This window comes from Benincasa hispida, chromosome 9 (assembly GCF_009727055.1).
Source record: "Benincasa hispida cultivar B227 chromosome 9, ASM972705v1, whole genome shotgun sequence".
Classification (NCBI taxonomy): domain Eukaryota; kingdom Viridiplantae; phylum Streptophyta; class Magnoliopsida; order Cucurbitales; family Cucurbitaceae; genus Benincasa; species Benincasa hispida.
In genome coordinates, this window is record NC_052357.1 from 90,260,575 (window position 1) to 90,273,344 (window position 12,770).

Below are 12,770 nucleotides of genomic sequence, written 5' to 3' on the forward strand. Positions count from 1 at the left end.
ATCTTAAGTGATGTTTTCATGAGGGGGAGTAAATATATTGTATTTTTTTAGGAGCGTATATTATATGAAATATGTACTCTTTTTCCTGCACTAGGGCTTTTTTCCATTGAGTTTTTCCTAGTAAGGTTTTAACGAGACATATATCATATATATAATGGTTATCGAAGGGGGAATATTATAAATATTATGATAATAGATTCCCATTAGATGTTCATGCTTAGTGTCCATTGACCATGTGTCATCCCCCATTTTCCACTATTAGTGTTGTCTATGTATCTCAAGATTATACACTATTAGTGTCCGTAATCCACCATCTACTTGTCAAATTACCTATAAATAGTGTCATTTGGTGGGTTTTGGAAGACACACATATATTGGTAAGAAATCCAAAAGGCTTGGAGGAAATTTTCATATTTTTTCATTTGCTATAATTTTCTTCATTTAAATTAATTATTTAGTTATTTTATTTTATTTTAAATATATTTAATTATTATATTATATTTTCTCCATATCCGTATTTTGTTGTGTTCCTTGATTTTATAAAAAATAATAATAATAATAATAATGAAAAAACCACATCTTTTCTTTCTCTTAGATGACTCTAAATTTTTGTTAATTTCATAAGAATCATAAACAAAAAAGAAAAAGCAACTTCATTAAGAACCACCACAATTAGGTACATATTAATTCCTTAGTTAAAGGAGAGGAGCCAAGGAGACCCACCACACCAATAGATAAAAAAATCCTAATTTATATCCTTTGATGACATGTCATTTTTAATGGTGTTGAAAACAAATGTAGGGAACTAGAAAACCAAATTTTATGTAATTGAAAAAGGCTAAAAATGCAAGAGCCTAATATATAAAAATAGGTAATGAATTGCTATAAGGAGTGTACCCATCTTTCATACATATGTTCACTAATAAATTGTCACCTGTCAAACATTTTTTTTTAAAAAAAAATATTTTTCTTTCCTATGTGATTGAATATTTTTTTAATATGGAGATGGATGTGACTTCTTATCATTGCAAAAAAGATAAAATGATTTAACCTGAGACAAAACACAAATAAAACACAACAACAAGAGTTAAAAAGATAAATAAAAATCAAATAGATCCACAGAGAACAATCAAAGAGTACATCACTCAAACGGACACTTTCTATATGGTTTATAATTACAAATTCAAACACATTTAAAAACAGAAAATTGTTTGTAGGTAAGAAGCAATGCACATTTTTTTCCTTGCTTTTGCCAAATCATATTCAATAGGGATGTTCAAAAAACACGATGACTCAAAAACCGATCAATCCAACTCAATCTATGTGATTTGGTTGGATCATCAACTCATTTAGGTTGAATTAAGTTCAAATAAATGAAAATTTTGTAGGTTAGATTGGTTCCTGGATTCAAATAAAATAACCCAAACTAACCTAAACAACATGAACCAACTCGAACTTATTTTTAACTTTAAAAATATTATTATTTTAAGTTATGATACAATTATATATACATATATTTAAGTTTTATTTTTCTGGATAAATTTATTGTCCAATAACTTTTAAAAATAGTTTTTTAACCTTTTGGAAAGAAAAAAAATTATTATATAAATTGAAAGGATGTTTAAATCTTAATTAAACATATGAAAACAATTAAATCAAATTTTTTTCATAATAACGTCTTAATCTTTTTTAGAACATAAATTTAAATAAATAATCCGATTAAGTCGAAGCAACTCAACCAAAATGTTTCATAGTTTGGTTGAATTCATTTTTTAATAAGAGTTTTTTCGGGTTGAAAAAATTAACAAATCAACAATTGATCAAGCTTAAAAAGTCATTCAACCGAATCTCATCCAAGCCCGAACACCCATTACTCAACCTAATAGAAAAATCCTTGTGAGAAATGTCTTTCTTTGTTCACCCCAATAACTCCAAGTTGTTCGGAAACCTTAATAAGAGAAATTTCTTCTTCTACACCTCAATTCTTCAAATACTTTTCTTTTAAAACAAAAATAAAAGTAAAACCATACATGAGTATAATGGATAGAATTAAGAAAAATTCAAAGCATTCGGTTCACTCAAACGCCACAGCAACAAAGAAATGAACAAGATAGAGTTGGTTTTCATCGCATGGCCAGACATCGGCCACCTCTCCGCCGCCCTCCATCTCGCCCACCTCCTCCTCCGCCGCAACCACCACCTCTCCATCACCGTCCTCATCATCCCGCCGCCATGGGAAACCATTACAACCACTCAACTCCAATCCCTCCTTCCCTCTTCCACCGCCGATCCAATTCCGATCCCAATCATCATCCTCCCCCAAATCCCTCTTCCCCAAAACGCCGAATTCATCTCTCTAATCAAAACCACAATCGAAACCCAAAAACAAAATGTCATAGACACCGTCGCCAAGCTTATTTCCAACTCCACAGTCCTCGCCGGCTTCATCCTCGATATTTTCTGTACCGACATGATCGATGTAGCCAACCAACTGGGGGTTCCCACTTATCTCTTCTCCACTTCCAGCGCTGCAAATCTCTCTCTCACCCTCCATCTTCAACACCTTTACGATCATCCACAAAATGAAGAAACCCATCAATCCCTAAACCCAAATGTCGAAATCCCCATCCCGGGCTTCGCTAACCCAATTCCGGGGAAAGCAATTCCCAGCGCCTATTTCGACGAAAATGCTAAATGGATACACGAAAGCACAAGGAGATTCAGAGAAAGCAACGGCATCTTGATCAACACTTTCTCTGAACTGGAATCAAATGTTCTGGAAGCGTTTTCCGAAGCTTCGATCTCCTCCCACCTTCCGCCTGTGTATGCGGTAGGGCCGATTCTGAATCTGAACAAGAACAGCTCCGGGGAAGGTTTTGAGATCCTGAAATGGCTAGATCGACAGCCATTTCAATCGGTGGTTTTCCTCTGCTTTGGAAGCAGGGGAAGCTTCAATCAAGATCAAGTGAACGAAATTGCAGAGGCTTTGGAGCGAAGTGGGTACCAATTTGTATGGTCGCTACGGCAGCCATCGTCGGAAGGGGAATTTCAGAACCCAGATTACGTCAAAGAAGTTGTTCCAGAGGGGTTTCTGGATCGGACGGCGGAGATTGGGAGAGTGATTGGGTGGGCGCCGCAGGTGGAGATTCTAGGGCATCCGGCGACGGGAGGCTTTGTATCGCACTGCGGATGGAATTCAATTCTGGAGAGCCTCTGGTTTGGAGTGCCGATTGGGACATGGGCGATGTATGCAGAGCAGGGGTTGAATGCGGCGGAGATGGAAGTGGAGTTGGGATTGGCGGTGGGGATCTCGTCGTCGGAGTCCGGAGTAGTGAAGGCGGAGAAGATCGAGAGTGGGATTAAAGAACTGATGGGCGGCGATGGGGAGATTAGGAAAATGGTGAAGATGAAGAGTGAAGAGAGTAGAAAAACTGTAATGGAGAATGGCTCTTCTTTCATTGCTCTGAATCGTTTCATCGAGAAGGTAATAGCCAAAGCCAATTCCCCATGATCGTGAATAGAATGATGGACAAATAGTTCCTATCTTATATTTTAGAGCAAACTAAAATTTAAAAAATAAAAATAAAAATAAAAAGTCTAGCTCAACAACATCCTCCCATCAAATCGTCCAAATAACAATTATACTTATATATATATATATATTGAAAAGATATATATATGTATTACATACTTCTAAACATCTTTTTAAATATTTCTGTGATATCTTTTTCTTTTTCTTTTTCTTTTTCCTTTTCATATCTTGTAACACTGATTATCATTGTATAATACATTCACACTTTATTTCCTCCTCTCGCTACTTTGTTTCTGTTCTCTTTACTTTTCACGATTTTACAGCATCAACAACTTTGTTAATCTTTTAAAAAACATCCATATTTATTAGAAAAAGTTGCAACATTATCATCGAATAGAAATTTTAAAATTTTCAAAACAATATTAAAATAAGAAATGGTGTGGTAATCTAATTTCAACTTATATTGACTTTATATAGTTTCAAAGAGCTGTGAAGTCTGAAGAGTTATGAACGCCTAGGACCACAGTGTAAAGAGTCGATAAGGTATAAAGTTGATGTATTTTAATAATGGGACTAATAGCTTGTAGAAATATATTAACTTAGAATTACAAACTATTGCAAAATATTGATACTACAAGCTATTGCGCCTTTTATTTAGAATTATGAGAGTTGATGAGCAAAATATGCATTAACTTTACTAAGAACTCATGTGGAATAATGAGCTTGCGTTGATCAGCATTGAAAATCTCCGCTAACCCTATATCTTGCGTCAAAATGTCTATTTTATAGTCGTTGCAGGAATCATTCGTATGCGTTGATCCCAAAACATCATAAAGTTGATCGCATGCGTTGACCTTATTGAAGACAAGTTGGTCACATGAAATGCCGCAACTACAATGATAATCACGGATAGTGGATCTCGTGACTAAAGAGTTTAGTCTATTATTCACGTACCATTGGTAGCTCAATGGATTCAGTTGAGTGTCAGTTCTTGGTGTTGATTTGAAATGTTCAAATTGACAAGAGGTATTTGATTATATATATATATATATATGGTGTATGAGATACATCTAGTGGAGAATTAAAGTAAATGAGATTTACATTAAGTGTCATGGAATAGAAAAGGAACTATGGTTTATATGTTTCATGAGATGAAATATTAAAACTATAGGTTATAAATATAGTATGATAAGTTGGTTATCATTTATATTTATAATAATATTAATTATTGGATAATTAAATCTTTTTCTCTAATAACCAATTGAGTAGGAGGTTATTGAAGGTTCATGGTAATGTCAGATAAAAAGAAAATTTGTTTTCCTAATTTTAGTAAGTTTTTTTGTCAAAATTGATTTTGAGATTTTCTCTCTTGCAAAAAGAATTCTCATGGAAATTTTCAAGTAAACACGGATTTACTAAGCAACAACTTGAGCGAGCTAGACGATTGTGTAGTGTTTTGTAAGCGACAGACATAGAACTAAGCGATGAGCTAAACGATCGCTTAGCTTTTGTTAGACGATCACTTAGCTTTTACTAAACAATTGGGCATCAACCTATACGATAGGTTTCAGCCATCTCCCACTTGTCAAATCATATACACGATTGTTGTTTCCTCCTTCATTTGCCTTAATCCAAGTCCACACAGAGCCCACCCTCAGGATTCTCACACCGAGAATATCAAGGTAGCCTTCTTGGTGGTGTTATACTCAACACGACACCGTCGAGGTTCTGTGGAGACCGTTCGTGTTGCTGGGGTGTTCGTGATCGAGGCGATCGCTGAGTTCGAGTGTGCGATGTTCGTGCTGTGGAGCAGTCGTGTTGTTTGAGTGTTCGAGGTTGCTGTATTCGAGCGTTCGTGATCAAGGAGCGTGGAGACGAGTCTACAAATGTTCGTAACATCTCTTCTTGATCATTTGTAGTTTTCATGCTGTAATTTTTGTATTGATTGCATAACCATTTGTTTCTGTGTACGACTGGAATTTATAATATTCATACATTATTTTAATTTGGAATGATCTATTACGCTGCTTATAAAAATCCCGTGTTCGATTTCCTTCAACTGGTATCAGAGTCAGTTGTTCTGATATTCCAAGTTACAAGTCTGTTTCAAACTTTATTTTACAGTCGCGGTGGGTTTCTGCATTTGTATTTAATCATTAATTGCATCTGTGGATGGAGTTGATGAATGTTTCGGGTTTAATTGTCTTTAGTTAAAGCTTTCTTCCAAATACAAAGTGCTAATTTGTAAGGGCCCCTATGTTTTTGGGCGTAATTAACTTGCAAACGAGTCTGTAATTCAAAGAGTTTGAGTTAGTCGAGTCGTTCATGATGAAGTTTTGAAGCATGGAGATGCGGTTCTCAACGAAGAAGACTAAGCGTTGGTCGTATCGTGCAGCCTAAGGTAAACGATCGTTGGGATTTAACTAAGCGATCGTTTAGATTTTTCTAAACAATTGTGTAGTATTTACTAAACGATCGTTTAGCTAATGCTAAGCGATGGGGTAAATCGTTTACTCTATCGCGTAGTGTTAGTTGTCCGATAGCATAGGCGCTGGAGGTAGACGATTGTAGTGGGAGCATGTGATGCTCATCGTTTAGTAAAAGGCGCGCGCTAGACGATCGTGTAGTTAGCAAGCCTCATCACTTAGTTACTACCTACACGATCGTGTGTATGGGATACAGAGGCGCTAGCTAAGCGATTGCTTAGGCAATGGTGCTTTATGGCATTGTAGTCGTTTAGACGATCGCGGAGGGCGGGCGTTGTGCAAAACACACTAAGTGATCGTGTACCTCAGACTTCATCGCTTAGTAAAAGGTACACGATCGTGTAGTAAATGTTAAACGATCATTTAGCTCTAAGAGCGTTGGTAAACGATAGAGCAAAGCGTTTGTTTTATCGTGTAGACGATCGCGGGGAGTTTAGTACACGATGGTTGGAGACGCGATGCTTTGCCTGAATGGTTCAAGACCCGGTTCGCCTATTTGAACTGGAGACTTCTTGTATTTTGTAATAGTTAGCTTTAATTTTGTGATTTTAAGGAAATTTTACCCAGTTCATCAACATTTATTTATTATACATGTGATGTATGGTGCTTATATGCCAAAGTGTTTAATATATAGTTCAAAATCCACCTCAGGTTGTGCAATTATTCATGCACCATGTATTATAAATGGTATAATCGAGCATCAAGAAATTACTTGAAAGCATGCACATGCATCATGAAATATAAGAGTTATATTTTGCATGCAGTGAGCATTATCATGCATCATCCTTTTATTATAAGTGTTATAGTCTAAGGATGAATGGAAGCATGTTTTTCTTGTTTAATTGCTATTTTGTATAAGTGTTATATAAAAGAAGTAGCAAAGAATGGACAATGCATTAAGCATGACACTTAGGCTGTTTATAAGCGTTATGAATGCCTTGGTTGGAATAAAAGATTAAATTTGTTTTAAATCTATCTATAAGGGACATTTTGTCTAAAGCGGGTTCTGGCTAGGCTAGGGTCCTTAAGTTAACGGAAACATAATACCCATACTTGGGAACCTATCTGGAAAGGTGAATTAGATAGATTTTCAACAAGCATGCGACGATTTGATCAAAGACTCCGTTAAAGAGTTTAATGGATAATGATCAAAAGTTGTTTAACTATCCAAGGTAAAATTTACTCTTGCGCAAACCTAAAAGTCACTTAGTTAAAATCCTTAGTCGTGCTTTTCTAAGTAAGGTAAACCCTAGGTTATAAAATACTCAGTGGGAGGAAGAGATGTATCTAATATGTCTATGATTCCACTCACGTTTCTCCCTGTATGTTCACACTGTGAGATTCATGCTTGCCTTTGTGGTGCCCTGGGAGCATCCCCCTTCGGATGGTGTTTGCATGAGTCAATATCAAGGTCAACACGTCCTATGGTCTCTATCATTGGTTCACACCGTGAGATCATTCTATACTCCCTCGTGTCGTCTTTGAGCATCCCCCTTCGGATGGATTTTGTACAATTGGTCAAGATCAAGGTGAACTCCAGAAATGGATAGGGTCGCTTTAGGTTTTGCCCCAATCGGATATTTTCCCTTTGGATTGGGTTTTTGGGGCGAACCTATAGGGCCTAAAATGGCGGGTCACACTTACAAGAGATTGTTAAGTAAGTTAATGATCTCTTGGCCAAATCAATGATGGCTAGTCGTTATAAGAGCAAGAGTTATTCTGGTATTAATGACTGGTTGAGAACTTCTCAATTTAGAGGAGGGATAATTGACCTCTCATCGACGGCTTTTGTCCTAAACCTTTGAAGCTTCATTGCGAAACTAGATGTCACACGGGGTTCATATTAGTTTTGCTAAAACTTTATTGGGTGTTGTTTTATTTTACAACAGGTATTTGCTTAAAACCTAACGTAGGTCAATGTATTTTTCTTTTCAGCAACTCGTTAGTATTTCCGTTTAAAGCTTTTAATATGACCGACTACTTACAGTGGAAAGAATCGTGTGAAACATATTTCGTGGCAAACAACCTCGATCCCACTACTCTCCAAAAGTGGAAACAAGACAGAAATCTGATTTATTGATTTTGGAGACATGTCTGGTAGAGAATGATGATTCTGCCTGGATCCTTGACTCAGGTGCTACTAATCATGTCAATTCCTTTTACCAAGGATTCAATTCCTGGTAAATATTGCCACAGGGAGAGATGACTCTTCGAGTTGGTAATGGTGAGGCTGTTTTAGTTGTTGCTATAGGCATGCTGAAGTTATTTGTTGACAAGAAACGTTATCTGTTACTAGATAATGTTTTTGTAGTTCCTCATATTAAGAGAAACTTAATCTCAGTTTCTTGTCTCATTAAACAAGGGTATATCGTCTCCTTTTCTGAGAATAAAGTATTTATTTTCAAGAATGGAATGGAGATTAGTTATAGTTCAATGGAAAATAACTTATATGTAGGAAGGTCGTTAGTCATAAAAGCCTTGTTTAACACTGAAATGTTTAGTACGACAACAATAACTAAAGGACCAAAGATTTCTCGTAAGGAAAACGCCCATCTTTGGCATCTAAGGTGAGGTCACATTAACCTCAGTAGGATTGAGAAATTGGTGAAAAGTGGACTTCTAAAGAGTTTAGAAGAAAACTCCTTGCCGGTGCTTGTACATTCAGACCTCTGTGATACGATGAATGTTAGAGCTCGAGGTGGGTATGAATATTTCTTCTCTTTCATAGATGATTATTCAAGGTTCGGGTATCTCTTCCTAATGTGACGTAAGCTTGAAGCTCTTGGCAAGTTCAAGGAGCATAAGGCTGAAGTTGAAAATTTGTTAGGTAAGAAGATAAAAACACTACGATCTGATCATGGTGGAGAGTATATGGACCTCCAATTCCAGAACTATATGATAGAACATGGGATTGCATCCTAACTCTTGGCCCCTAGTATACCTTAGCAGAATGGTGTATCTAAAAGGAGAAATAGAATCTTGTTGGACATGGTTCGGTCTATGATGAGTTATGCTCATCTTTCAGACTCGTTTTGGGATTATGCAGTGCAGACTGCATGTTATATCCTAAACAACATTCCCTCAAAAAGTGTTTCTGAAAAAACTTTTGAGTTATGGAGAGACCGTAAAGATAGTTTACGCCACTTCAGGATTTGAGGTTGTCCGACACATGTGCTAGTGAATAACCCAAAGAAGTTGGAACTGCGTTCGTAGGTTTACCTCTTTATAGGCTACCCCAAGGAAACGAAAGGTGGATACTTCAATGATCCGAGTGAGAACAAAGTGTTTATTTCTACAAATGCTATCTTCTTGGAAGAAGACCACATAAGGGATCATAAGCCACAAAATAAGCTCGTTTTGCGTGAGATCTCTAGTGAAACTAAGATTGCTAAAGGTTCAACAAGAGTTGTTGAATAGGTCGACAGATCAACAAGAGTTATTGAGGTCAGAACGTCTAGTCAACCAGCTTAAGAATTAAGACTGCCTCGATGTAGTGGAAGGGTTATGAACCCACCAGATCGCAACATGGGTTTGACTGAAGCCCAAAACGTCATTACGAATGATGGGGTTGAGGATCTGCTGTCTTTTTAGAAGCAATAGAGGATGTTGACAAAGATGAATAGGTTAAAGCCATGAACCGGGAAATAGAGTCTATGTACTTCAATAACGTCTGGGAGATTGTTGATCCACCTAATGGGGTAAGACCTATTAGATGTAAGTGGATCTATAAGTGAAAGAGAGGTGTAGATGGAAAGATACAAACAATTTAAGGTTAGACTCGTGGCAAAGCGTTATACCCAGGTTGAGAGAGTTGACTATGAGGAAACTTTCTCAACTGTTTTCATGCTCAAGTCTATCAGGATTCTCCTGTCCATAGCCACATTTTATGATTATGAAATATGGCAAATGGACGTCAAGACTGCCTTTCTTAATGGTAATCTTGAAAAGACCATCTATATGACTCAACCAGAGGGGTTCATAGTTCCAGATCAAGAGTAAAGGGTTTGCAAGCTTAATAGGTCCATTAATGGGCTGAAACAAGTATCTAGATCTTGGAATATCATATTTGACACTGCAGTCAAGTCGTTTGGCTTTGATCAAAACGTTGATGAGCCTTGTGTTTACAAAAAGATCATCAACAGCTCAGTAGCTTTCCTGGTACTGGATGTGGATGATATCCTACTTATTAGGAATGATGTAGGGTATCTGATTGACATTAAGAATTGGCTAGCTGCCCAGTTCCAAATGAAAGATTTGGGTGAGGCACAGTATGTTCTAGGGATCCAGATCATTCGGGATGGTAAGAACAAAGGTTAACCCTGTCTTAGACATCGTATATTGATCAAATGTTGATCAGGTACAGGATGCAAGATTCCAAGCAGGGTTTATTACCCTTCAGGTATGGAATCATTCTGTCTAAGGATCAATGTCCTAAGACACCTTAAGAGGTTGAGAAGATGAGACGGATTCCCTATGCTACTGTTGTGGGAAGTTTGATGTATGCAATGTTGTGTACTAGACCCGACATTTGCTATGCAGTAGAGATTGTCAGTCGATATCAATCCAATCCAGGATTTGATCATTGGACGACGGTTAAGGCGATCCTCAAGTATCTTCGGAGAACAAGGGACTACATGCTCGTGTATGGAGATAGGGATCTGATCCTTACAGGATATACAGACTCTGACTTTCAGACCGATAGAGATTCTCGCAAATCGACATCTGGGTTAGTGTTTACTCTGAATAGAGGGGCTGTAGTCTGGCGAAGCATCAAGCAAGGATGCATCGCGGACCCACTATATAAGTCGAATACGTAACCGCTTGTGAAGCATCTAAGAAGGTTGTTTGGCTAAGGAAATTCCTTTCAAATTTGAAAGTTGTTCCAAATATGGATTTTTCTATCACTCTTTGTTGTGATAACAGAGGGGCTTTGGCAAATTCGAAGGAGCCTCGGAGTCATCGTTGTGATAAGCACATCAAACGGAAATATCACCTAATCAGGGAGATTATGCATTACGATGATGTGATAGTCATGAAGATCGCATCAGAGCACAACGTTGTTGATCCCTTTACAAAGGCCCTCGCAGCTAAAGTGTTCGAGGGTCACCTAAAGCGTCTGGGTCCAATGGATGGTAGATCCCGTGATTAAAGAGTTTAGTCAGTTATTCACATACCGTTGGAGCTTCGAGCTATAGGTTCATAAGGTCCCCTTGATAGCTCAATAGATTCAGTTGAGGATCAGTTTTTGGTGTTGATTTGAAATGTTCAAATTGACAAGAGGTATTTTGATTATATATGATATAATCGGTATGGTGTATGAGATACATCTAGTGGAGGATTAATGTAAATGAGATTTACATTAAGTGCCATGGAATAAAAAAAGAACTATGGTTTATATGTTTCATGAGATGAAATATTAAAACTAGGTTATAAATATAGTATGATAAGTTGGTTATCATTTATATTTATAATAATATTAATTATTGAATAATTAAATCTTTTTTTCTAATAATCAATTGAGTGGGAGGTTATTGGTGGTTCATGGTAATCGTGAGATAAAAAGAAAATTTTTTTTCCTAATTTTAGTAAGTTTTTTGCAAAATAGATTTTGAAATTTTCTCTCTAGCAAAAAGAAATCTCACGGAAGTTGTCAAGTAAACGCGGATTTACTAAGCGACAGCTTGAGCGAGCTAGACGATCATGTAGTGTTTTGTAAACGACAGACACAGAACTAAGTGATAACCTAAATGATCATTTAGCTTTTGCTAGACGATCGTTTAGCTTCTGCTAAACGATTGAGCAACGCCCTATACGATAGGTTTTAACAATCTCCCACTTGCTCAATTGTGTACATGATTGTTGTTTCCTCCATCGTCTGCCTCAATCCATGTCCACACAGAGCCCACCCTCTGGATTCTCACACTGAGAATACCAAGGTAGTCTTCTTGGTGGTGCCATACTCAACTTGACACCATCGAGATTTTGTGGAGGCCGTTTGTGTTGCTGGTGTGTTCGTGACCGAGGCGATCGTTGAGTTTGAATGCACGGTGTTCATGCTATGGAGCGGTCGTGTTGTTCGACCATTCGAGGTTGCTGTGTTCAAGCATTCGTGATCAAGGAGTGTGGAAACGAGTCTACAAATGTTTGTAGCATCTCTTCTTAATCATTTGTAGTTTTCATGCTGTAATTTCTATATTGATTGCATAACTATTTGTTTCTGTGTACGACTATAATTTGTAATGTTCATACATGATTATAATTTGGAATGATCTATTTCGCTACTCATGAAAATCCTCGTGTTCAATTTCCTTCAATCTCAATAGTGCCAGCTCAATGAGCCTCCCATTTCAAGGGTAAGACCGAGTAGATAGCTTGGGACATAGAGTGTAAGACGAAATTCACGCCTACCCGATTTAGGGATAGGAGAAAGGTTGTTCTCTTAAGTACTGAATCTAGGTCTTGAACAAAGGGCCCCACCTTCTCAACTGGCCCGAGTGGGATCCGATTTAAGTGATTGGTTCACAAACCAAATTGTTCATTAGAGAATCAGTAGGAATTTAAGGAACAGGATGTAATATCAGGGGTAAAACAACATATTCACCTAGCAATTATTACGAACAACCTGTAAAGGGTTGACTTACTTATTATTGTTAAATCAAGTGGACACAAATATATCTATAGTGAGAAGAATGCAACTATCGAGCTAAGTAGTATACTAGACTTGATAGTTAACGAATAACTGATTAATTCGA

The 12,770-nt window shown here is 37.1% G+C and overlaps 1 protein-coding gene across 2 annotated transcripts; it reads left to right on the forward strand.

Moving 5' to 3' along the window:
• The first annotated feature begins 1,879 nt into the window (after nucleotides 1–1,879).
• LOC120084415 (anthocyanidin 3-O-glucosyltransferase 2-like) lies at nucleotides 1,880–4,532 on the forward strand. Of its 2 annotated transcripts, XM_039040191.1 has the most exons (3): nucleotides 1,880–3,484; nucleotides 4,010–4,075; nucleotides 4,322–4,532. In XM_039040191.1, exons 1-2 carry the CDS (start codon nucleotides 2,102–2,104, stop codon nucleotides 4,040–4,042), a joined length of 1,416 nt encoding a protein of 471 aa, XP_038896119.1. In that variant the 5' UTR covers nucleotides 1,880–2,101; the 3' UTR covers nucleotides 4,043–4,075; nucleotides 4,322–4,532. The 2 variants fall into 2 exon arrangements, with proteins under 2 accessions (XP_038896119.1, XP_038896118.1); XM_039040190.1 differs by lacking the exon at nucleotides 4,010–4,075 and having other exon boundaries at nucleotides 4,322–4,531.
• Nucleotides 4,533–12,770: the final 8,238 nt, after the last annotated feature.

Excerpts from the sequence above, each read along its gene's own strand:
- LOC120084415 (XM_039040190.1), top strand. The coding sequence starts at position 2,102 with ATGAACAAGATAGAGTTGGTTTTCATCGCATGGCCAGACATCGGCCAC. Across the intron at positions 3,485-4,321 it reads TGAATCGTTTCATCGAGAAG|TCGTTGCAGGAATCATTCGT; the intron begins GTAATAGCCAAA and ends TCTATTTTATAG.